General features: G+C 38.7%; 1 protein-coding gene across 3 annotated transcripts; it reads right to left on the bottom strand.

Annotated features, from left to right (window-relative positions):
• On the bottom strand, positions 1–26,790 carry LOC135842431 (uncharacterized). 3 transcript variants are annotated; one of them, XM_065359886.1, is made up of 12 exons: positions 26,663–26,790; positions 26,467–26,574; positions 26,211–26,351; positions 8,387–8,774; positions 8,130–8,257; positions 7,827–8,045; positions 7,451–7,738; positions 1,792–1,950; positions 1,052–1,439; positions 844–965; positions 536–758; positions 6–446 (listed from the first exon to the last, which is right to left on the bottom strand). In XM_065359886.1, exons 2-7 carry the CDS (start codon positions 26,569–26,571, stop codon positions 7,619–7,621), a joined length of 1,101 nt encoding a protein of 366 aa, XP_065215958.1. In that variant the 5' UTR covers positions 26,572–26,574; positions 26,663–26,790; the 3' UTR covers positions 6–446; positions 536–758; positions 844–965; positions 1,052–1,439; positions 1,792–1,950; positions 7,451–7,618. The 3 variants fall into 3 exon arrangements, with proteins under 3 accessions (XP_065215961.1, XP_065215958.1, XP_065215959.1); XM_065359889.1 differs by lacking the exons at positions 7,451–7,738; positions 7,827–8,045; positions 8,130–8,257; positions 8,387–8,774 and adding an exon at positions 2,054–2,155 and having other exon boundaries at positions 1–446; XM_065359887.1 differs by lacking the exons at positions 6–446; positions 536–758; positions 844–965; positions 1,052–1,439; positions 1,792–1,950 and having other exon boundaries at positions 7,116–7,738.
• Positions 26,791–27,372: the final 582 nt, after the last annotated feature.

A 27,372-nucleotide genomic window follows, 5' to 3' on the forward strand; every position in this document is an offset into this window, starting at 1 on the left:
AAAAATGTCATAGGTAAACATTTTTTTCAGGAAATATTATTACTTTAAAAAAAATTTTCTCAAAACACTCAATATTCTACCTAATGATTAGGTACTGATAAGCGAGAGAATGGCACATAACAATATAGTGGGACTGTAGAAATTATAGTAACAAAGATACTTTCAAACAATAATAGGTTTCCAAAAAAAGAACTAAAAATTGGGGACTAATATTTAGTGGGAATTGTAGGAACAGAAGATATGGCTGATTGAGTGGCTAGTTGGTGGTCTTTCTGGTAATTTTCACTCCTTGTCATGTGTAAACATCATTCAGTTTAACGTGATGGGTCCTTTGGGTCTCCTTTTCCTGCGGAATCAGCCATGGCCCATTCGTAAGATATAAATTCATCCTTTACAAAAATGTTCCCATCAGATTTTGGTACTAATTGTTGTAGGTCAGTCCTTATCTGAAATTCAATGAAATGTTAAACACATAAATTCATATGTACTTATTCAATAATTTTACAGATCCCTACTTAAATATTCATTTACTTACAGCATCCTTAACGGACTCATATTTTGGATAATTTTCCTTCAATTTTTTAGAGGATGTGCCTCGTAAATTTAACGGGAAACCTATTCTAATAACTATGGTGGGTAAATTAGTTTTCTGTCTTTGTCCATAGTGTGTATCATCTATTTGACTACGATGCACAATAAAATTTTCTAGTACCTATGCTGCAATTTTGCTGTTTGAATTCCGAATTACTTTTTACTTTCTGAAATTCATAACACAAATAGGTATAAGAATATTCAATCTACTAATCACACTGAATATTCTTTTCCTTCAAAGTACCTACTTACTTGTAAAACATCATTAAAACCAATTTCAGCATCGGTATACAATGTTTTATATTCTGTGATAATCACATAACATTTTGTAGGGTAAGTATCAGCAGTTGAAGAAGCTTTGTTACATGTAGAAACTGAAAACACAATCGAGTAAAAATATTGCTGATAAATTATGTTTTTGCAAATAATGCTTATTATAGTTGAATACATGTAAACCTACCCTGAATTCTATCACCGGAGATAGTACTTAATAGGATATTGCACGCTGCTTTTCTTATTTCTTCTTTGCCTCTGGAAATTATTTCGCATAAATGTAATATTTCATTGTGCTTTGGTATGGGGATTCCGGGCAAATTGCCAGCAAATAAAGATGTCGTTTCTTCGAACATTGAATCCATTTCATTAGCAAATTCCTCCACTTTTATATTAAATTTTTTGATGCGATTTCGTATATCATCGAAAATAGGACCTTCGACAAATTTTAGAGCTAAGACCCATTTAATGAAACGATCGACTTCAAGATCACTCAACCATATCGGAAATTTTGTTTCTAGATCAACAATCCAGTCATGTATCTTGATCCCTTGTACATATTTGAGATAGCCAGTCTATAAAAACAATTCAAAATTGGTTAAAGTATAGTTGAATAGGTATTGAGAATTTAATATTCACAAAAAAATTCAAAAAGTCACTTACCAAGAAGTGAATATTTTATATTTTTTTTGAAAATGAAAATGCAAAAATTAATTTTTATCAATGGTAAAAAAATCTAAAATTAGGTATAGGTAAGTAATATGTTAAAATTTTGCTTCAGAAGATCACAACATTGTGATTTGAATTCACTTTCAATTTTTCAAAATTCCGAATAAAATACTAACACAATTTATTCATCAACCTATAGTTTAATAGAAATCCCGATTTTGTTCACAGTTGTGAATTTTTATCAAAGTATTTACTTACATGTAATGCTCCATTATCCATGTTTTTTTGCTTTTCATCATTGTATAACCCCTTGAAAAAATTTAAATCCTGTTTTAGTTTTCCAACTATCAAGTTTTCCCGAAATGCTCGATGCAGACCTGGGTTCTCTGTTACAAGTTTAAGTATTTCCTGATCATTCTAAAAATTTAAAATCAGTCGATTATATGTAGTGTACCCCCAGGCCCCATGAAGGTTTAAATGAACCAAGATACATATTATTACATATTTTGTGTCAACATACAGAATTAAGTAACTCGTCATTGGAATTCTCGCCCAGTACACTCCACCTCCCTGATACGAGATGTGCCATTATTAAGTAGAAAAAAAGCTTGAAATTCATGTTCTGAAAAATTTATGTACATTATGAAAGCAGTAGAATAATTTGGAACACTGCTGGTGCATTTATCTATTACACTAATTCAATGTAGGCATTCTTTGTCTTCTGTTACCATTACCTTCGTGGTTCAGGTTGCAATAATGAAGTATGAACAAAAAATGGAGGATTTGAAAATCGCGAAAAACAAAAGAAAAATAAAGTGCTTCAATAAAGCTGGAGGGGGGGGGGGGGGGGTTAAATCGAATTCAGTCGCCATTTCCTTAAAAACCCTACCATGAATGTAACTAGAGGTCCCCAAAATTGAAAACTTGTTATAGTTTAAATTATTATGAAGGGGGAAAGAGAGGGAGATAATAATCCCTTCCTTACGTGGCGTGGTGAGATTTTGAACAATTCCCTAAGGGTGGAATTATTCTGCTAAATTGCCTAGATAGTCAGAACATGAGACCTACACCCATTCAAATAACCTAAAATACACATAGTTTGCTGTGAAGAAATGAAATAAATTCATTTGATACAACAATTTAAAGGATTTATTTATACAAAAGCACAGCTTAGACCTTTCGATACAAGAAATTGCCTAAGATCCGTATTAAGGCAGAATAATTGAAGCATACGTTTCCAAAACGCACTAAGTCCATTTTCAAAGATTCTGAGATTGCAAGGCCATCTAGCATAAAATTGCTGCCCAAAGTGGCTGATTTTTTGGTATGTTGTGCCCAAGGGTCTTGGCTACAACATATCAAAAAATCAGCCAATTTGGGCCATTTCTACGTTTCCAAATTGTACTAAGTACCATGCATTTCTTATCAATATTTTTTTGGACTTAGTGCGTTTTGGAAACGTATGCTTCAATTACATCACTAGACTAGTAAAATATTATGCAGCTATTTATTAACTCAAGATAATTCGCTCAAGTGAAATCACCACGAGTGCAATATCAGATACCTAATTAAATGCATAATTAAGTTATGTAATCAAACCAGTAAAATAAATAATTAGATAGGTACCCATACCTCTAGATAGGTACCTACCTATCCTCACCAATCAATCAATGTACAGGCTGCCCAGAAATATCGAGTACCCCAAAGAAAGTTTTTCATTAAAGATGTATGTAGGTTGGCAACGTGAGATAGATGCACATGATTGGTGGAATGTTGATAAAATATTATTGTGTCATAGGTACCACCAGACTATACGTGCGTATATCAGATACCTACTAGGTTACCTACTAAAATAAGCAGGTAATGCTACGATGGGTGCACAACTGTAATCGCATTAAATTACCACTTACCCCGGCTATGGGATTTGAAGTACACTACCAAACACACTAAAATATTATAAGATTTCGTGAAAACGATTGTATTTGTTGAAAGACACAACACTTAAAACCGACTTGGAGTAATTAAAGGGTTTAAAATTTAAATATACAATTTACTCATGGGGGAATTACATTAACACTAATTAATCTGAATTATAAATGTATGGTACAGGAACACTTTAAACTTAGGGCCGGAGCTCTAAAGAATTAAGGACATACATATTAACTTGGCAACTCGAAGACTCGCAAAAAACAAACTACACTTTGGTCCAGTTGCCAAAGAAGCTGGAAGGCTTATTTGACACCTTGACCATGTCACTGTTACCAACCACATCACCGAACGGTGCTGGAAGGGTAGAATTACCTATTTACATATACATGTTACCATTAAGGCATATCCATCTAACAATGTCATCTCTCCAGTCTATAGACACTGGACCTGCGTATAAGACAACCAACTGGCAGCCATCATGGCAAAATATCCTGTGTAACGCCAATTTATCCCGCTGGGTGCTCTTTGTAGCGCTGTACTAGATTTTGCAGGCAACAGGGAAAAGGGATGGTTGTGTAGTTGGCGAGGAACTCTTGGCTGCGCGCACAGTCAGGAGTTCCTCGCGGACTACACAACCATCCCTTTTCCCTGTTGCCTGCAAAATCGAGTACAGCGCTACAAAGAGCACCCAGCGGGATAAATTTGCGTTACACAAGTTTTTGTTACCGTTTCCATTCCCCTCGGCCTGCAGTTGGTTGTCTTATACGCAGGTCCAGTGTCTATACTCCAGTCCAACAGCCAATCATGTGCTATCATTATTATCATTCACTGTGACCAACCAAAGTATTTTAGTAGAAAACTTTTTTAGGGGTACTTGATATTCCTGGGCACCCTGTAGCTGATCAATTCGGTAGGTGAATGCATTTCAGCACCCACAGAACACTGTTCACATTCTCCATTCTTTCGGGACTCTACTAATACTAAGAGCAGCATGGCATCTTTAACTAAAAGAAGTACACATAATACTTCGCCTTATTGGGTATGACTGCCTATACGGAAAAATACTATGGTTAACTATAGTATTTTCGCGAACTATAGTCAACTACAGTTCGCGAAAATACTATAGTTAACCATAGTATTTTTCCGTACGGGTGGTTACATTCCCAAAAATCAAAAAAGTCTCAGATCAAATTATTATTAAAAACAAATTACTTTAACTTGATACACGCAAAGGTGGTTTTTAATTATCATCACAAGACTGTGGAGAAATAGTGACACTTCACTATATTTAAGATGACAAGACGTCGTTTTACTGCAGATTCAACATCAAGTGAAGATTTAGTGCCAAAGCACCCCTATTTATACTTTTGTGGCGTGAAATAATTCCTTTGATGTAAGCCGCCATAGCCATGAGAGTGGGAGAGGTTATTGACCTAACGTCAAGCTATAAATTACACTCTTCCGAGTACTTCCAGTACAGGAAGTACATACATAGAATAATTACCACCCTAACCTGTATAACAATAGCCATGCTGATTTCAATGTGAATGTTGGCCCATCCACATCCGTCACTTTTGGATGCCACATGTAGATGTGAATTTTGACCCTGTGTCGAGCTAATTGTCGATGTAATTGTTGACTGATGTTGATCTGCATTTGTGTCGACAATTTGCTCAACGCAGGGGTGAAATTCACATCGACATGGGACATCTAAAAGTGACGGATGTGGATGGATCGACATTCACATCAAAATATATGTCGACCTCCTGCTTTGTAAAATTATAAAATTTGAGTTTAAAAATTTAAAAATTTTTTTCCAAAAATGATTTCCTCTGATGTTGCTATTGCTCGTGCTGAAAACAGCATCGATGCAAAGTCCACTTCCAAAGAAGTACAGGCAAAAAGTCTGTATAATCAAAAAAATGAACAGAAATTTCTTATATCACAGATGGTGCAACACTTTATCTAAGAGTACTAAACTAATGCATTTTCATGTCAACACATCGATGTTGATGTTTATGTGAAATTCGACATCAACAAATACATCCACAATATCAACATCATATCATCTACACCTCCAAACTGTGGATTTTCCTCATTGAACAAAATCATATTTTTAAATGTTTACTAACTTTTAAACACTAAAACAGAAATTTTAATTCTGCAAAATTGATCGACATAGTTGTAGATGTAAATTTCGAGCATCGACTTTTACATCTACATGTCGAGATGGCATGTCGCGGTATCAGAAATAATGAGAAAATTTCGAAACTTTTCATTTACCTGGCTTTTGTATAGACAGAAGATTCCTACTAAATAATTAATTGATCACTTTTCCATCATTATGTTGGAAAAAAACGTAGTCGATATAAATGTAGACGTCGACAATTGTTGTGCGGGAAGCAGTGAAGACAAGATGCACTATGACAAACTTTTAAACAGAATTTCTAACTGGGAACGAAAGCCTTGAAAAAAGTGCGAGTATAGGTACCTATTACTAGTACAATCATTTTGTAAACTTGAAAAAAAAGAAATTTTGACGAAAAGATTTAATAAAATGCCATCCTGTGCAACTAAAAATCTTGAAAAAATTCTAAAGGCCTTTATTTTGATGTACATACTACATACATATAATCAACAACACGTACCTATAAATGAAGTTTGCAATAACGATTTGCTCGTTTCGAAAAAGGCCACAAAAAATTTGATCATAGGAAAATCAACGACAGCAAACTGAACAGTTATTTTTGGTTCGTTGATAATGTTGGTTTATATTCGAAAGTATTAGGTATCTATTTATAGTCTGTTCTGCGATCGAACTGAAAGTTTCTGTTTGTTATTGAGCAATTCACGAAACCTGAAGACGATAAATAATATTTAATAACGCCAAATAGATTATGAGTGTACACCATTTTAATTGAATTTCAACAGATCATTATTGAACTCTGATGAAACCTCGTTGCTTTTAACGTCGTATGATTGATAAGTAATCCCACACAAGAGGAAATTGGTATACTTAATATCTACTCATCAGTCGACCAAATTATATTGAAATTTATTAGAACCAGGCCTTGTAATAGTCAGCACCTTTCACATTAGAAGCACTGTTAGCATTTTGTTGTGAACTTTGGAATTTTTTAATACAAAAAAAGTCACCTGAATTTTGTTATATTATTATTCAACATCAAGAGCTGTAGGTACCACTGAGTGATGAGAAAAAAATGTCGACTGGGTTCTTCATTAGACAATTTTGTGTTTTAGGTTTTCGATTGAGAGTGTCTGTGAGGGGTGCAGGGTGTGAAAAATTCGAAATTTCACCAAAATGAAGTGTGATATTTCTGAATGTGAGTATGTTGTTGAGGTTGTAAATGGCGATTCTAGCATTAATTTGGCGATGTGAGTAAGAAGCGAGGGATGGACATAATGGGGGTGACGAATTCGAAACTATATTTCCAGGTAAGATACGTGGAATGCCCTTGTACTCAGAATTTCAAAATTTTTATGAAACCTTATTTGGTACCTACCTCTCAAAAATCCAAAAATAATTTTACAAAAAAATAATCAAACCGGTACTTTAATACAAACAAAATTCAAAACAATTTGACAAAAAAAAATTCAAAAATGCTGAAAAAATATACCTTTTAGGAAAAAAAATCAAAAAAAAATTATGAAAACATCTAAAAAATATATGAAAAAAATTCGAAAATTTTTGCAAATAATTCAAATAACATTAAAAATTTCAGAACATTTCACAAGAAAGATTTTAAAATACTTTCACAAGAAATTGTTGACAGAAAATTTTACAAAAAAAAGTTTGCCAAAAAAATGCCATAGGTAAAAAATTTTTTCAGAAAATATTTGTATTTTAAAATTTTTTTCAAAACACTCAATTTTCCGGTACTTTGGGACTAAAAATTGAAGGAACGAAGATACTTTCCAATGACGAGGATTCCAAAAATAGAATTAAAAATTGGAGACAAATATGTACCTATCAAGTGGGAATTATAGGAACAGAGGAGATGGCTGAATGAGCGGCTGGTTCGCTGGTTGGTGGTCTTGCTGTTAGTTTTTAATTTTTGTGTAGTAGGAATCGTCAGTTTAACCTAATTGGCCATTTAAGATTCTTTTATCTTCGGATTTAGCAAGTTCGCCGGATTCATCTCTTTTTCTTTGATGGATTAACAAAAGACCTGAACCATTCGTGAGATATAAATTCATACACGATAAAAATGTTTCCATCAGATTGCGGTACTATTTGTTGTAGGTCAGTTCTTATCTGAAATCGAATGAAATGTTGAACACACAAATTCATATTCAATAATATTTTACTCCTGCTTGCTTGGATTAGATATTTATTTACTCACAGAATTCATCACAGAATCAAGAATCAATTTATTTTGCTTTCGTTCTTCAGGGGATGTAACTCGTAAATTTATTGGGAAACCTATTCGAATAATTACGGCGGGTAAAGTAGTTTTTTGTTTTTGTTCATTCTGTGTATCATCTGTTTGAATACGATTCACTAGAAAATTTTCTAATATGGTGCAGTTATGGTTTATAAATTCCGAATCACTTTCTACTTTCTGAAATACATAACACAAACATAAGAATATTCAGTCGACTAACATGAAAAAATACATTATTTTCCTAAAAAGTACCCAACTCACTTGTAAGACATCATCAAAAACAATTTCAGCATCCGTGAGATACATTTTTTTACATGCTGTGATAATCACATAAAATTTTGAAGGGTAAGTATCAGCAATCGAAGAAGATATATTACTTGTTGTAGGGACTGAAAACACAATCGAATAAAAGTCATGCCAAGAATGGATAATGAAAAAAGGAACTAGACAACGTTCTCATGGTTGATATTACTTTTTTTTGTAAATAATGTGTAAGTAAAGCATTAATGTAAACCTACCCTTAATTCTATCACCAGAGATAGTACTTAATAGGATATTGCACGCAGCTTCTCTTTCTTCTTTGCCCCTGGACATTATTTTGCATAAATGTAGTATTTCATTGTGCTTTGGTATGGGGATTCCGGGCAAATTGCCAGCAAATAAAGATGTCGTTTCTTCGAACATCGAATCCATTTCATTAGCAAATTCCTCCGCGTTTAATACAGTGCATTTTTTTATGCGATTTCGCAGATCATCGAAAATAGGTCCTTCGACGAATTTTAGAGCTAGTACCCATTTAATGAAACGATCGACTTCAAGATGCATCAACCAATTCGGAAATTTGTTTTCTAGATCAACAATCCAGTCGCGTATTTTGATCCCTTGTACATATTTCAGGTAGCCAAACTATAAAAGCAATTTACTCAGTTATTACTGAAGGGGCATGTGAGGTATTATACAATACCCCATACCTAATGTGAAATATTACTTTATGCTGACTTCCTATAATGGATTAAGAAGAGACTTACCCCGGCTAGATTGGTAAATAATATTACACAGAATAATACACGACACGCGGTGTTGGTAGAATTATGTATTCAATTACGATACATGTCGATTTAAACACAATTACACAATGAAACAATAATATAATAATTGCCTTCTTCGGCGAAACCGTTTAACACAATTAATACACTGATAAACTCAAATTAACCATATAAACTCAAATTGACATTACAAAGAAATAATAAGTTCAAATTAACCATTCACGCGAACGTGCCCAATAAATTCAAATTAACTGACCCGACACTACACAGTAGTACATGACGAATAACGGCCGCAGCGCCGATCACCGGACTCGACGTCCAGCTCGCGACGCTGTTCAGTGTTACCACCACAAGGGTGGTAATCTGTCCCTAATATCCCTTACAGGAACGGCATATATCCCTCTCACATATGCCCCTTCGTGTGTTTACTCGTGAGAGTAGCCACAGAGGAACATACGGATATTATGAGAGTTATATGACGCACCTGTAAGGTGATTGACCCGATGTAGGATCGGTCCCCTGCCCCCCGTGTGTTTCACTGTGTGAAAGTAGGAGCAGAGAAAATACACTTTTCACCCACGTACGTAAGTAACTGCACTCGTCTACCACCCCTGAACTCAGTGCACTGCACTGTCCACCAGCGATCCAAGAACCGAAGGCAAGCGCGAGCAGCTCACATGAGCCAGGTGTACCAGGTATGTACAGTATACTTGCGAGACAGTTTCCAAAAAGAAGACTTTTCCCTAATCTATTCGAAATTTTTCTGTTTCAGCGCAGTGGCTGGAGTACCCTTCCGGTCAAAATTGGAGATAAGACAAAAGCCAAGAGGAGCGAACCGTTATTCGAATCGCAGTGGATTCTGTTTCAGGTCAGCTGTACTGCACTGTGGCAGAAATGGGCGAAATTACATCAAAAAATTCAAGAGTTGATAAAAATGAAAACTGTCAAAAAATACGTCAAAAAACATTCAAAATACATAAAACAAACACTTTTTACAAATTAATAGTGGACTTCTTTTTTATCTTCTTTTACTGGCGCTTTATATAAAAACAATAACAAATGCTTAAAAATTAAAAATTGAGCACCTCTTTTGAAAAAATTTACAATTTTGGTCCACGTGTTTCGAAAAAATAAAAATTAAGAAAAAATAAAGATTGAAAATTAAACAAAAACAAACATAAACAACAAGATAGGAAAAATGAAAAAACGGTCACGTAACCGTAAACTAGTTACTACAGGGTACATGATATTTTACACAATTCTAACATCATTGAATGAATTACAAATCGGACAAATTACACTGTTTATATCAACATCACAAAAGAAAATCATCGATTGCACACGCAGGTGCGAGAAAACGACTAGCAAGACGTAATGAATCGTATACAATTTTTTATCTTTGAAGAGTCGATTGAAAATACTGGAACCGTCGGATGAAAATCGTAGATAACGTGATGGTACGACGACGAGATGGAAAATTAATTTCGTTGAGGCGGTACAGTCCCTCGCCTTTACTACGCTGAGTCGACTGGCTTTAACGTTGCCAGGAATCGTTACGACATTCGATGATTTGCTAAGTGAAGCGAAAACCCATAGCAATTAGTAACATGATATGGAAAATATCACGCCGATGTAGGCGTTGTAAAAATTTGGACAATTTTAAATTATTGAAACTACGTTAATTCACTCGATTTTGATAAAAAAAAAAAAAATAAATAAATAAAAATGGTCAAAACTACGAAAATATTGGCGACTTCGAGTGAATTTTGAAAGTTTTACTGGTGAAATTTTGGCCCTAGGTATAGAAACCTTTTTTGAATTTATCAGTACCTACTTTTTGGTGGGTAGGTACCTACAATTTTGAAGTTCATTTTTACATTGCCAAAATTTATTTTTTTAATAACTTTCCCAGTGGGAAAAGTTGAATAAAAATTTCACCAGTTTTTGTATATTGTTTAGGTATGTAACCTCTTTAGGAATTTTTAATCTTCCTCGTTCTTCGAATCGTCGAAATTGTCTTTCATCGGAGATTTGAGTTCAGCTAAGCTGGGCTCATCCTCCATTTTGGATTCGTCTGTCGCTGAGGACAGTGTCGATTGTGCCGATGTGTTCGGCGATTGAAACGTTGTATTGGCTGGCGTAGTAGCCACCGATGATGCGAATGAGGTTTGAGGTTGCGTCGGTGTATTCGGCGCTGTGCTGGTGTCCATGTGTTCGATTCCAAGCGATCGTGGGCTCGGGTTGGGTGCGAAGCTGAGGTAATTCGGTGCGGTGGATCGCGGTGACCCTTGGACAATCGGTTGAGTTGACGCAGGTAGCGCCGGTGAAGCCGGAGCTGACGGTGTAGCTTGAGCTTGAGATGCTGGCGGTGTTGCCAGACTATCGATCGATTGAAATATCTCATTCGCACTTTGACCCGAAGTAGGGGCATTTTGCGTAGTATTACGCGTTGGAGAGAATATGCGAGAGTTTACTGTGATAGTAGCCGTGCCTCCGGGTATTTTCACTGTTTGTTGTCCGAGAGCAGGTATGCTCTGTGAAGTTTGTTGATTAATACCAGCTCCAGCGGATGCTGCGTTGTCGGCAGGTGGCGTAGGAGCGGGTTGGCTCGATGGTCCAGCAACGGCGTTTGGTTGCTGGTTTTGCTGAGTATTATTATTCGCAGCGAGTTGCTGCTGTACTGAGGCGTTGAGTTCACGGTCGCTATCATCGTTTCCCGCATTGGACGCATTGTCGTCGTCATTTCCTTCGTAGTTGTCATTATCATCGTTGGCACGTTCGGTGACGTCTAATGGAATCATGATAAATTCGTTGCGTACGGTTATGACGAAGTCAGTGAAGTCTTCTAGTCGGTACATTGGACCGAATTGATCAATCTCAGGTTCTAGACCTGCGAAGAAATCGAGTGGTGCCATCATTTGGATGGTACCGCTGAACGTTCTAGTCCAAGTGCTGCGGAGAACTCGCTCGTAGTCTTGTAAGACTTGTTGGGGTTGTTCGCGGTAGCGAATCAATGGCATTACATAGATTTCCTCAACTTGTCTACGTTGCAATAGGCGAAGTAGCGCAATAAATTGTTGTTCGAAATTGAACGCTGCTGTTCCATGGAATGCGTCCCAATTTCCAATCGATATCATGAGCCGCCGTGGGATCTGTGGTAATGAAGTCAAGTAATTGATAAGGTCTTGGAGCGTAAGGTCTCTGCGATATAGCGAGGGGTGGAGGAGGTCGCGCATTTCGGGTTTACGTTGCAAAATGTATTGCACCATGCCAAATACAAATCCATCGCCGAGCATTAAAATATCTTGCGCAGCTAGCGCAGTTTGAACCGTACTGTCGCGGTTGTGGATTCCGAGTAACGTATACCGCAGTGGGTATTGGTTTAGTGGGAAAAACGGACGTAAATAGTCCGTATTGATATTGTATCGCGTTCTAAAGCGATTATGATTGCGTCGTGTTTGAGCTAGCGGGTCACGACACTGACGCGGTGCAGCGGGTCGTGCGGGGGTACTTTCCACTGTACGCCGTTGACGAGGGGGTGCAGCTGCGTTGGGTACAATTACGCGTCCTTGCGCGTCATATTGCTGTCTATGTTGTTCCAATACTGGTTCGTTCGGATTGGCTTGCGGAGGTACCGCATTGTCGAGACGCTGAGCCTGTTGATTTTGGAGCGCACGTCATTGCCGTGGTGTATTTGAAGCAGGTGCCACGGGCGCCGGTGGCGGCATGTTGTGACGTGCTGGAGCTTGGCCGCGAGGCATGCGTACATTAGCGGCTCCAGGAGCGGCGAATTGGGGTTGATAATTCGCTGGTTGTTGTTGCGGCGCTGCGGCTGCTGTACCTGGCATCGGAGACGTATTGCGTTGTTGCATTGATCCTAATTGCGGTCTATACGCGCGGTTAGTACGAGCGGCGTCGTCTTGTTGGGCTGGGGCTGCGGCTGCGGCAGCATAAGAGTGTGATGATGAGGCGCCCATGTTCACGTCCGATGACATGTCGCCGGCTACCGGAAAAAAATTCACTAGCGAACCGCTAGCTGGTTGATTAGGTAAAGTGCCCGAAGTAGAGCGATTGTCGACGTATGATTGACGTGTTCCGGATCGAGCGGGGGACGACGTGCGGCTGCTGTGGCGGCTGCTTTGTTGCGAGTGTACGCTGTTTGGCGGCGATCTGCCCGTAACAGAACCGGAACGAAGGTTGCGGACTTGCGAATCGAGGTTCGCTGCTTGATTGATGGCGCTTTGATACGATTGCGTCATCTGCATAAGTTGGCTGCGTAAATCGGCGGTTGTGCGTTCGTACGCATCTATCTGCGCTTGCAATTCCGCCGCGCGCTCGTTGCTGGCTGTAAATTGGTCGTGCCAATAGGTAGCCTCGTCGTTTACCGCATTGTCAGCGATTGCGCGTAGATCCATAGCACGTAGCATGGTCATCATTGGAAAGATCTGCGATCTCTGTAACCGAATACGACACTGGGGATGCGGGCATGCGGTCGTCGGAGTGGTACTGCCCGGGACCGGAGCGGAGTCCGCGGCGAACATACGGTCCACACAGGTCGTGTGGTACAGATGGCGACACGCAGATGCAGACATTGCGTCCGAGAACGAAGCGATATCCCTGTTAATCGAAGGGAGGTACATGGGCTCGCCGCAGAATTGGCAGAGCAACGTTGGGTGCACCGACATCTGTGAAAATAGGCAAGCAAAAAATACGACGCGAATGAATTTCGAGAATTTTACACTTTGGAAAAAACGCGTGGTCGAATACGAAATGAAAATAAGCGTCGTAAGCTAAAGTAAAATAAAGTTAAAAACTCACCTTATCGTAGGACTCTAAACTACCGGGATTTAGTTGGTTGAGGTGGAGTGAAAAATAAATCCACTGTTGTACCCTCTGGTGGGCGGTGAAATACTCAAATTGCCAAATTTTGGCCACTTACACTTTCGATTTATACTCGATAACGATCGAGCACACAAGAGGAAATAGTTTTAGCGAAAAGAAAACGCTGAAAAGTACCCGAATCGGGGCGCAACGGACGCCAACACGCGGTCGTGTTGGTAACACGTGAGCGAACCCGAAAAAGTACTAAATTTCCGAATTTTAATCGCGTAAAAAGAATAAACGAATAGCTTTAGCTATTGTAATCGTAAATTTACACGAAAAATTTTAAGAAATGCTTAAACACGCACAGAAAACCGCAAAATTAGCAAACTTGCGAAGAGAGAACACATACGCAGACGACGAACACATACATAATGGCTCAGTCGAGCGGCGTACGCCTCGATGCAACCGGCTAGAGCGGCTTATCGAGTTCCCCTCCCTACCGCCGTTGCCTGTGGCGAGTGTCGTGTACGTGCCGTTGACGTAAAGTAAAATGGCGACGAATCGGTTCGTCTCATGTTACAGGCGTATGTGTGTCGTTGTGTGAGTGTAATTCGATGGTGAATTTCTAGGAATTTTGCTATCAAGCCGTTGTGAGCTTGCAAATGTTTGCTTCGTTGGCTTGTTTCGATCAGAGTTGTAGGCTCTGTTGCCTAATTTCGCTGATAGTTTTGCGAGTGTGGTAGTGTGTATGTGTGAGAGTGTCGAACGATCCAGTTGAATATTATGTACGTTATATTTGCTGCGAAATATATTTTATTGTCTGATTTTTATCATGTAGATAATTCTGGGTATTTTTAGCTCGATCGATTCGAGAGAGGTTGGTGTGTTGTTGGCTTAGTTGCCAGATTTCAGGTTTGTCAGACTTTGTCACAACTGTGTTCGAATTCAAACACGTCGAAGTGTGACGTATTGTCAAAAAGGTGAATTTTGCTTTGAAAATAGTATTATTTTGGTAAAGGGGGTATGTTGAAAGTATTTGAATTTGGGATATTCGAGTTCGAAATTACACACGTACGTGTTTTCAGTCATGTATTTTTTTACAGAATAAATTACCCAAGATGGATCGAGAGTGATTATTCGCATTTGAAATGTGTTTAAAAATGCCTCGTAGGTAAAAGTAGATGAGTGTGGGTTGGGAATTTAAAAATTCAGCTGTATAAAAATTGTGTACTTACCTTGAAGTTTTATACTTACGTTAGTATGATTGAGTCTTGATGCGAGTACGTAACTCGGTTTTTCAAGTAGGTACCTGGGTAAAGGAGTCAGGTTTTGAATTTCCAGTTTCGGCTGGTATGCTCGCTTTTTCGAAATACGTATGCGAAATAAATCAGACAAGTAGTCAAGTTTTGAATATTCTTAGTATTAAATTTACAACGTTTAAATAACCGCTAGTCGGTGCGTAGTAGTATCACGTAAAGCTAGGTAGCCAAAATGGCCAATTGTATTGGCTACGTCGTCGTAAATTTAGCTTAATTTCTATTCAATTTACCGCGGTAGGTAATGTTTGGATTATTTCAGCAATGTAGCTGAAGTCATGCGAGATCATATCCTACTTCGAATTGTTCGCATCTATAAATGCGCTAAAACTTCGCGAAATTTTTTTATGGATGTCTTGAAGGAGCGTCGACGTCGTCCGTTAATAGTTATGTGTAGGCGAACTCCTGCGTATTCACGACTGGTTGAAACGTGGACAGTAAAAGGGTCGTCTTCTTCAATTTCGACATTATTTAGGTGCAAAATCTGTAAGATATCTGCTCGCTGCTGTATCGATATTGGGTCGGTTCGTTCGAGTCCTCATATTCGACGAGTAAGTTGTAATTGGTCTTCTGTGAACCTTGGAAAAAACGTAAAATTGAAGTCCGGGTGGATTGAAGCGATGTATGCATTCATCTTTGGAAATTGTATTTCAAAGTAATCGGAATTGTAAAATGTCACTTGTATTTTCGTTACGTCACGAATATTGTACTTCTCACTTCTCTCTCGTGAGTAAAAATCGAATCGGTTTCGAAGTCGAACACGGAGGCGCGAATCAGTAGTAGTTTTTTTACACGAGTACGCGTAATTTGGTCAGATCAGGTATACGAAGCTTCGTTCGAATAATTTTTTCAGTTGGAAAATGAAAGTAATTTCAAAGTAAGGGTATTTCGAATTGTATTCGATTTGTCTTTCCACAGTGGGTGATGGTTAATGCAACCCCCGAAATAGGTAGGGTTTGTTTTTCATTTCTTTTTCCATTTCTTTGCACTTTTCGTCAAATTTTTCTTTTTCTTTTTTACGCTGTGCCATGTCAGCTTTTAAACGCAAATAAGATTCGCTGTTTTTGTCTTTTTGTTTCTTCCTGAGTTCGAGGTTTCTTTTTTCAATGTCGCGTATACACGCGTTGTAGCGTGGTTTGACTTTTTTAGCCAATTCAGCATATTGGTTCAAAAACTGTTTTCTTTTACGAATTCGAGTCGGTTCCGAAAGTGCATCGTCGATCTCTGTAGGGTCGACTTTGAGTTTTTGTAGTAGTTCAATTAGGTCTTTTTGTTCAGGTTCAGTGTCTGATTTGAATTTCACTTTTTTCTTTTTTCGTGACGTTTTAGCTGACTCGTTGTCAGTGTCAGACGATGCGTCATATTGTTTGACGTGAAACAAATTTAAATTTTTTAATTCTTCGACCATAGAGTCGGTATTTGTATTGTCCTTTGTAGGTTTCTTTTCCACCGTGGGAATTTCTTTTTGGTTGGGTTTGGGGGTTTGTTTACTTGCCCCAGTGTCCAATTTTGGTTTTTTTGTAATTTCAGTATCAAAAATAGATTCGTAGCCTTGATCGATTGGATCATCGAAATGAATACTTTGAGTATTAAAATTCGTAAATTGTGGTTTCCAGCCTGTTTTAGCCTGTCTTGCAGCTAGTCGAGCTGAAATACGGGATTTGTCCTGTTTGGGGGTGGGAGTGGGGTACCCTGCCCCTGTCGGTAGTGCTCTAGATGTACTAGGGGGATGAATATTAGTGTTGGTGTTCGAGCCTGTGGCCTGTGTAGTATTTTTGATCCTGTCTGCGACAGATGGTTTTTTCTTTTTAGGTGTAAGTGTAGGTGTAGGCTTGAGTTCAGCTTTTTTCCGTTTTTTATATTTCTTCTTGCGTGCGATACGAGCTTTTTGTTTTTGTGTCTTCTCCTCAGATGAGAGATTTGTTGAGCTCATAATCGACTCATAAAGTTGTGTGTCAAATTTTTTCAAATTTCGCAAATTTAGGCGCTGTTCTCGCGCTACGTCAATTACCTTTTTAATAATCATTCGTGAGCCTTTGTCATATACTGCTTTGTCAGCGTCAGTGGCTAATGGTATGCCTTGTATACGTCTTACGCGCGAATCGCTATCTTCAGTCGAGGTAGACGAATAGGTTTTTGTCAAGTGATTGTTTAGAAAATTTTTTATTTTCGAAATCATGTCTGCTTGATCGATGTACGAGTGTAAACAAGGGTCTTTCCTCATTCTGTCTATTTCGTCTTGTGTCATGAAAAGCGTGAGTTGTCTCACGTTTGCTACTCGATTTACGTTCGAGTTGTCAATTGGTTCTATTAAGTAGCAATTTTTTCCAGATCGTTGTAAGATCATGTAAGGTCCAGATTTCTTTGGGTAAAATTTTTCACCTGTTAACCTGTCACTGTTGGACAGTTTGTGATTTGTGAGTAATACTAAGTCACCTAGACGTAATGTAGTGGGGTCTGGGTGTTCCTTGTTAAAATTATATTCGTCCTCGATTTCTTTCAATCGACGTTTTTCACGTATGAAAGTTTCTATAATCTGTTTTTGTGACATGTTGTCAACTTTTAGGCTAAGTAAGTCAGTGGTGTATACTGCTTTCTTCGCAAGTTGGTCTGCAATAATGTTAGTGTATTCCAATTTTCTGGCATATACATGAATAAATTCACAACGTTTAAACTGCTCTTTGAGTTTGAGAATTTTTTCGAAAATGATTTTGTGGAAAACAGGTTTTTTCCTAGAGTTTAACCAGTTATTCTTTTTCCATCTTTCGACGGTGTGGTTCAGTGCTTTGATTGCATAGTTCGAATCAGAAAAGCATTTGACTTTTTCAAAGCCATTTCTTTTCATCGTCATAAGTGCTATGAGTATCGCTATGAGTTCAGCATAGTTGTTGGAGACAGGAAAGTCTCCTTTCTCTCCGATCCGTACGGATATGTTTTTATTTGATTCGGGAGCGAAGCAAATGCCGATTCCAGCGACTGCATCGTCGTCACCGTTTTTGGAGCAAGCTCCGTCCGCGGTGACGCGTGCACTACCGTCTGGTTCGATGATCACATCATCTTTGTCTAGCTTGTATTCCCAGTTTTCCTGGATTGTCATTGAGGGTAATTTTGTTTTTGCTAGCTTTTGCAGCAGTTCAAGTAAGCTATGAGTGAAATTGAATATATTGTCTTTATGAGGTAATTTCTCCGAAATGGGATCTGAAATGCCCCAGGCCTCATTAGGTTTGAACCCAAAAATACCTGGAGTATTGTTTATCTCGTTTTCAATTTCATTGACGTAAGTGTACCAGTTTGCGTGTGTTGTGTAAGGATCGTGTTCCTTGTTTATTTTGGTTCGCAATTTGTCACCTATAATTCGCATAGTACGTTCAACCGACGAAGATTGCGGGTTGTACGCATTTGTATGCGCAACTTTTATGTTTCTGTCTTGGAGTAGATTATACCACTCTTCACTTATAAATTGTTTACCGTTATCAGTGATAACTTTTTTGACTGTTACTGCATTTTTCAGTATGTCATTAAGTATGGTTTTCATCTCTCGACAAACGTTTTCAGCCTTAATTTCAGGCAGTGAGCGAATCCAGTTTTTACCGGTAAAAATGTCTTTAGCGACAAGTAGGTACTTAGGTTTTCCTTCTATAGCCGGAGCTGGTCCGTATAAGTCCACAGATAGGACTTCTCCAATGCCGAAGGCTTCGACTTTGCCAAATTCTATACTCTTAGGTTGCGAGTAATTTTTATTTAATTTGCATACTAGGCATGCATTGGTTATTTCGCGAATGTATTCCAGCGATCGAGGATGGTAGTAAATTCGGCGGAATGCCATGTCGAGTTTATTGGCACCTGTGTGGCCATATGCAGTATGTAAGAAATCTACAGTGTCGTAGAAGAGTTCGTCAGGTAAGTATGGCACCTGAGTTTTGTCAGGTAGTGTTTTCATTAGGATTACCTTCATCTTAACTTTTTTCTGAGTCGTATCAGATTCGCTACGAGTGTCAGGTGAAGATGAGATCTCTTCTGTAGTTTTCATTTCTCGTAGGGTAAAGCGTTTTAATAGCTTTTTCTTAGCTTCAATCTCAGCTTTTTTGTCAGGAGAATGATATTTTCTTAATTTTTTAATAAGTTTAGCGCAAGTATCGTCTTTTTGTTGGTATCTTGCAATGTCGGATAGTTTAGTAATTAGCATGGGAACGTTTTCATCTAGAAAATTTATGTCAAACGTCGTGATTAGTGTTTGGAAATTTTTTATTTCCAGTTCAGGTGCTTGTAGCACGTATAGCATTCTGTTTGATGTATTTAATTTGAAACGTAAATCGAAGCAATTTAGCATCGTGATCCAGTACGCAGCTTTGCGATGAGTCTGCATCATTTCACGATACCGATTGATCGTGGCTAGTAAGTGTGATTTGACGTTGATAATACGTCCGTGTACCCACATTTGTAGCCTTTTCAGTACTTGTACAAGAGCCATCATGTCTTTGTCAAAAGGTGTAAAATGTTTTTGGTGCTCCTCGAAAGCTATCGATACGTATAAGCATACGTGTTTAATTTCCTGTTCGGTAACAGGATCAATAGTAATGTAAAATAGTACCGCATTCATTGCGTCGTCTGTAACGTGGGTGTCTAAGCAGAGTTCCCCCGTAGGCGGGGGTGGTTGTATTTTAAAGTCTTTGCAATATTCTGCCTTGAGCTCCTCGAAAGCTTTTTCTTGGAGTTCTCCCCACTCAATTTTGCCATCTTTGGCATTTTTACCTTGCGTAGTAGCATAAATAGGTGCAAGAATTTGCATGTAGTTAGGTATAAAGTTTCTGTACAGGCCAGTTAGGCCAACTAATTGTAGAAGTTGTTTCACAGTCGTAATGTGAAATTTGCCATTTTTCTGGTGTTTGTTAACAAATTCCATGAACTTTTTGACCTTTTCGCTTTGTTTAGCGACTTCATCCTTAGATAAGACGAATCCTAAGTGTTCTGCATAGTTGCGGAAAAATTGTGTTTTGTTTGGATTGAGTTTTAATCCATTTTCGCGTATTTTGTCAAATACGTATAATAATCGGTCTAGAGTCTCCTTGAATGTCGAGCCAGACACTTTCACGTCGTCTACGAATTTTGTAATTCCTTTTTGGTCAGGTATAACCTTATTTATCATGTAGACAAATTCGCCGCTTGATATGTTCAAGCCGTAAGGTAGTCGGCAAAATTCGTAAACTTGGCCGCATACCTGAAATGCTGTAAATTGACGAGAAGCTTCGTCTAGTACTAATTGCCAAAATCCACAAGTAAAATCCAGCGTACAAAAAAGGTTGTCACCTTGGTTTTCGTAGATAATGTATTCTACAGTATTAGGCTCAGTGAGCACTTTTTGTAGTACTTTATTCAGTTCGTCGGCATCTAAACATAGCCGTATGTCACCGTTTTTCTTGATAACAGGTGCGGTAGTGTTTATGTAATTAGACCTTGAAGGTCTTATAATGCCGAGCTTTAGCATTTTGGAAATTGTGCGTCGGAGCGCTTCAATGATTTTCTGGGAGGGTCTGAATTTTTCACCTCTCCACAGGCCTAATGGAGGAATTTTTCCATCTTTAAATTTAAATTTGACCGTCTCCCCACGGTATCGGCCAGCATTGAAGCTGAATATGTCTGAGTAAGTTTTAAGTTTGTCCCAAGCGTCATTAGCTTCTTGTAAGGTTATGTCACCTTTTATAACTAGGTTATTGAGATCAGTTCTCATATTTTTTAGGTAAAGCTCTCTAGCTTGGTTTTGTTCGTGAGCCCAGTCTTCATCCATGTAGAATGTGTTTTGACTGATCAAACGAATAGCTTCACGTTTGTTTTTTCTGAGAACTGCAATCTTTTTGACTGGGTAAATATCGTTGATTTCAGTTTTATTCAAATATGGTATTTTAAAGGACTTTGCCTTTTTAGGGTGGCACTCGGCATATTCATGCCCCTCGCGGTGGTTAATGACTATGCCAAGGTGGCGCATTGATAATCGGCCAATTAACAGTGATTTACCTGTTGTGTCAAGTACGTAGAATGGCATGCATACCATATGGGTACCTAGACGTACACATATCTCGACGCAGTGCGTCATTGCTTTAACTAGTGAGTTGTCTGCCATGCGTAAATTGACAGGATTGTTCAATTTTACGTAACGTATCCATTGTGGGTGTTCTCTTGTAATGTAGTCAACGAGAGTTTTCGTCATTACGTTGGGGAGAGCCCCCGAATCCAACTGAGCTGGTAATGGCATGTCGTTAATAAAAATAGGTATCGCTGTAATATGGTCAATCTTCATTAGACTGGGCAATTGAGGAACTGAGTCCTGTGTAACATTGTCTTCGTTGACCGTTGGTATCACGTTTATACCCACATTGTGTATTTCAAACGTTGGAACTACGTCGTCGGGTTCATCGAACCCTGAGTCAGTGTCATTTTCGAGAGTGTTTTCGTTAATATTTTCAATTTCAGGTTTAGTGATTTCTACGACGTTGTAGTAATGTTCTCCATCGTTAGGATCATGTTTTTCAAGCATTACTAGTGGCGGATCAAAACCACCTTTTGTTTCTTGAGGAATAAACCTGATGTTGTGAGTATTGAGTTTCATAATGTCATCAAGCTCAAGTATAGCTTTGTTTAATTCGATATTGGGATCGCATTTTAATGCTTGGTCGTCGCAAATTTCTATTTTGTTGTCTTTGGACACTTTTATTGTTTTTGGTCCTAAAGGCGAATCGTATGCATAGTATTTTGCATTGTCAGCAATGTTTGCCATCGAAACTGGTATTTCGACTAATTTTCTTAATTTTATTTCTGGTGGTTTAGTGCCATCGTCTACAATTTTTACAGTATGAGTATATAGGTCCTCTATGTCGGCCATATTGACCAAATATTCATTTAATCTGTCGTTTGTAGGCGACTTCTTCGCTTCGTCTTTCACGATTGTACGTTTTTTGTCGCCGTCCTGAGCGATTTGTTTTCGACCTAGTGGCGAATTGTAATCGTAGAGTCTTGAAAATTTGGCAGCTTTTGCTGGTGGATCGTACGTAATTTTGTGAAATGAACCTTTATGTCCGTCGGGAATGTATTCCCTTCGTTCATATTCACCGGAGATTGGACTGCAGTGAATTCGTTCTGCTAATAATTGTACTAAAGCACGCATTGTGCTTCTGTTTATTTGGACTTGGTCGTCCTTATGTTCATGTGAGGATTCTTCAGACTGTTCAGTCTTAGGATGTACTCTTTCATTGTCAGATAGGTGGATGTTTTCGTATTTGAGTAGATGCTGGCACATCATATCTAGTATAACTGGGTACATAGCCATTTCTGGATAATGTCTGTTCATTGTGTTTGAAAAATGGAACGTGTTTTCCAATGGCATTATTTTGTTATCCGTAGATGCTTCCGGTAGTTGAAAATGTGTGTCATCAGTGTGTACGCATGTTTCAGTGCGTAAAAATTGGTACGCTAGGTCGCGTATAAAAGTGATTCGCGGATCTTCCGCAATACGAACGAATATATCGCGAGTTTTGCTATATTTGCCTATTTTGACGCCGTATTTCGGGTTGCGGTAAGGTAGTACAACAGGCATCAGGAGTATGATGTGTTTAGCCTTGTGATTATCGAAAATCATGTTTACAATTTTACGTAATTTCTCTTCTGTTTTATCGAATGGTTCGTTGAAGAAATTTAATTCTGCCTGGCAAGCAGATAATATGAATGTTGCGTTAGGTGTAAATTTCGATTTTTTGATTATATCGTGGAGGTCATTGAGCTTAATTTGCTCTTGTATGCAAGCAGGTAGATCGTATTGTCGTTTGAATGTACCTCTACGAATATAGTGTACGAGGCTGTCGCCAACCCAAATGTAGTCATCAAGTATAGACGAGTCTGGCTTAATCGGAGTCTCATTTGTACTAGGCGCAGACTCCTGATCGCCTAGTTCTTGGCGTTTCCCTGCGCCGTGTTAGTTGTATTAGGCTGGGGTGTACCAGTGGTGGTAGATGCAGTTGTATTAGGCGCAGTGGGTTGCGGAATGGGTCCAGTTTGTGTAAATGGACTCGTAATTGGGGCCTGCTGTGAAGCCTGTGTGGTAGGTTGGGGCGTGGTGGGTGGTGGCGGGGTATTGAATTGGATACCTGCTACGTTAGCAGCAAGAGTTGCCATCGCTGCTTGCGATTGTTGTACTTGTTGCATTTGCAACATTTGTTGTACTTGTGTTGCAGTAAAAAATGTTTCCTGAGGCAATGTAGCCGTTGTCTGTTGTTGTTGTTCCTCCTCTTCGAGGTCAACAACATTACCATATTGATCGTATGCGATTACATAAGCCGGCACCGTATTGTCCGTTTCCGTATCGATATCAGTTACGTTTACTGAGTGTGTATTATTGTAAGGTACTTCAATTTGACCTGAGTGAGGTGAAAATTCACCTAGACAGTTACCTTCAGCATCGTAAGCTAAATATTTCACTTCCAGAGGCTTTGCTCTGTGTTTATTATTTTGGAAATTGGGTGGTGGAAAATTTGGCGCTTTACCATTTGTTATCGTGAGTACTCCCGGTGTAGGGGGGGCTGTAAGCGCGAGTGGGCCTCTATTGGGAGGAGGAATGTTATAACCATTTCCTATCTGTTTGTACCCCGTCGTAAAAGGGTTAAGTGGTATTCCATTTATTGCACGTCCGTGCATGTCGTGGTGCGCGAAATTTCCGCTTCGTTGGTCTTTAGGCGGTTTCATATCCGCATTCCAACGGTTGTTGAGTATCGTATCTCGAGGTATATTTGTGTGGCGAGGGTTACCGTTTGGTCCACGCTCAAATGGTTCCAGTTTAATTTCCTGGTGCCAAAGTCGCTGATAATCGTCTGCAATGCTCTGCATTTTTTCAATAAATTCAGTAACCGTCGTGTTGTTTGTTATAGGTAATTCTCTGTGGAATTGTTTTGGCATTTTAGTCCTAAACATCTGTAATAGGAATTCTGTACCGCGATGATTTGATTGCGCTAATGTCTTTAACCATCTTGTTAAAAATGCTACGAGTTCTGGCAGAGTCTTAGCGGAATTGACCCTGTCGCACTGAAGTTCAGCTTGACCTTGTATGGTTGCGTTCCAGTAATATTTGAGGAAACTGGTTTTCGTCGCTTCGTACGTGTCAGTGCTGCGGCACGTTTGTCGCCATTGGGCGGCGTCCTTCGTAATGACTACGGACTTAAACGCAGCCGCTTTGTGCTGATTTTCAATTTTGTACATCGCCATATGATCTTCAAAGGCTTCAATGAATTCGTGGGGGTGCCACCGATTCTCCTCTGTGTATGTAATGCCGGCGTTCTTCATGATACCGAAGTCAATACGAGGTGGTTGTAAATTGCCTTGAATAGCTGTAAATTGTTGGTGCGGTGGCACCGCGTCGTATTTATCTTTTAGACGAAAGAATTCAGTTGTTAGTACTTCGTGGTTACGAGTATTCCTTTTAGTTTCAATTATGTTTTGACGTAATGTTTCGTCTGTATTGTCTGCACGTTCGGTAAGTTGTAGTACCGAGTACTGTGTGCTTGTTTTTAATTCAGCGAATTCAGCTGCGTGCTCAGTGGCCCAAGTGTTTATGTTGTTAATCGATTGTCTCAATTCGGCGAGATTAGTCTCCGATGATGTTAGTCTAGGGTCGACATTGCGAACAAAATTAGCTGCATTCGCAGCTGATATAGCAGCTTCTTGCGCGGCAAGGCGCGAATTCTGAGCGGCTTGGCTGCTAGTTGCCACTTGGTTATTAAATTGTTGTTGCTGAATGTACAGCTCTGTCAAATGTTCTCTTTCTACCGCGAATCCTTGTTGGATTGTAGCTTTCAAGTATGCGCAATTGATTGCTTCGTCATCCTCAGGTAGATCCGGGAAGTTTATATTCGGAATGTTATTATTCCCAGCCATTTCGGGTTTAGCTTCGGAGATTGGCTGTAAAGTAGATTTTGGCACACTACGGCGCGATGTACTCTTTCCTTGTAACGCACGTTCGTTATAATCTACTCGTGTGGTGGTCCGAGTACTGCGGCGCAGTGGTGTATTGGACATAAAATAAATTCTCTAAACGTATTCGAAAAATATTTTTATTGTATAAACTAATTGAAGCAAGTTAAGAATATTCACGAGGTAGTAATAAAGAGAAAATTAGTAGGTACTGCGGCGGTACCTTCACACGAGACGCGCACTTGAAAAATTGGCGCGAACTCGTGGAATCGTTTTAACCGTTGAGACGACGGCGGCAGCTGCAGCTACGGCGATATCGTCCGATGTTCGATGCAACGAGCGGGTGCAGCAGCGGCGTTGGCGGGCCGGCTGCTACTGTACGATGCACTGTTCTATCTAAAAACGCGGGAACTTTTCTTCGGCCTTTTGTGGGCGCTTATTCTCCGGAAAATTCACACGAACAAAAGCGAAAAAAGCTCCTAATATTATCTAGATAAATTTAGCGCAGTATTTATCATGCAAATTGGGCCAGGGAGCCCAAATTAAGCTCACGCGGATGCGTGTATAAGCAGGAAAAATGCACTAAATTTAATTTCAGATTGCAGTTAGGCGCCAATGTGAAATATTACTTTATGCTGACTTCCTATAATGGATTAAGAAGAGACTTACCCCGGCTAGATTGGTAAATAATATTACACAGAATAATACACGACACGCGGTGTTGGTAGAATTATGTATTCAATTACGATACATGTCGATTTAAACACAATTACACAATGAAACAATAATATAATAATTGCCTTCTTCGGCGAAACCGTTTAACACAATTAATACACTGATAAACTCAAATTAACCATATAAACTCAAATTGACATTACAAAGAAATAATAAGTTCAAATTAACCATTCACGCGAACGTGCCCAATAAATTCAAATTAACTGACCCGACACTACACAGTAGTACATGACGAATAACGGCCGCAGCGCCGATCACCGGACTCGACGTCCAGCTCGCGACGCTGTTCAGTGTTACCACCACAAGGGTGGTAATCTGTCCCTAATATCCCTTACAGGAACGGCATATATCCCTCTCACACTAATACAAAAATGTGATAAGGTTTGTTCAATTTGTGAATTTACGTATCTATATCAATGACAAGAGAAACAAAAAATATGTTTAAATTTATCAAATAATGTTTTACTTACATTTCCCGCATAATAATTCCTGTTTTCACCCTCTTCATTAAAATATAACTCCTTGAATGTATTTAAACTAATCAACCTGTCCCGTAACACTTTGTACAGGTCTGGATTGTCTGTGACCATTTTTAGAACTCTCAAATCCTTCTGAAAAAATTAAAATCAGTCATTAATATAAATGTCCTACCTATATAGATTAAATGAACCACAACATTCTGGCATGTAGATAATATTATTAGGTAAATTTGTTGAGTCAACATACAGAATCAAGTGTATCGTCGTCGTCATTGGAATTTTCGCCTAGGACACTCCACCACCCTGACAAGAAATGTGCCATTATCAAGTGAGAAAAAAGCTTGTCATTCATGTTCTGGAAAACACATAAGAAAGCAGTGGAATACAATTTTTTTTCTATCGAACGGACTTTGATGAACAAAAAAAAGCTACAATAAATATACCTAATAAGTTAAATTCAAACTATAAAAGGTTTCATGGTTTTCTCTGATGTCCAAAGGGTAGGTTAGAGTGAAGCTATGTAAGTAGGTAGATATTCAATGGAATGTGGACGATGTAAGGTTCGAAAATTGATTAAAAATTTCTTTGATGTATTTATGATGGTTTGATAACTGATAAGCTGATATGTTGAAGTCGATTAATATTTTTCAATCAATGAGAAAATTATCTAATTTAACTATTAAATTGGGGTTTTCGTGATTTTAACTCGAATTTCCAATTTTATCGTGAAAATGGTCTCGAGGAATTTTATTCTGTATTAAATATTACATCAGTTGGCCACCAAAAGAAAATTTGTACCACTTACAAGGACAGCGCAACCGGTTTCGTTATGAAAAACGAAGTAGACGAATTTAGTCCAAATCCGCAAAGGAGGATTCTTGTGGGTTGTGTATCAACATAAATAGTGCTGGCTAATCAAAAAAAAGATGGAGGGACCAGGAGAACTGATCTAAAAAGATTCGGAATTCAATTTAACTTCCTCCTGATCCATCGTCGATCTGATTTTGATACCACTTTCAAGTTTCAACCCTTCTTGTTTGATTTCAACTCCAAAAAACTGGGGTTTTTCAAACGGTATCCAACTCTGAACCCCCATATTTCCACCCCTACCCATTGACCTGGATAGTCAGACTTTTTTTTTGGGGGGGGGGGT

Source organism: Planococcus citri, chromosome 4, assembly GCF_950023065.1.
Source record: "Planococcus citri chromosome 4, ihPlaCitr1.1, whole genome shotgun sequence".
Lineage (NCBI taxonomy): Eukaryota > Metazoa > Arthropoda > Insecta > Hemiptera > Pseudococcidae > Planococcus > Planococcus citri.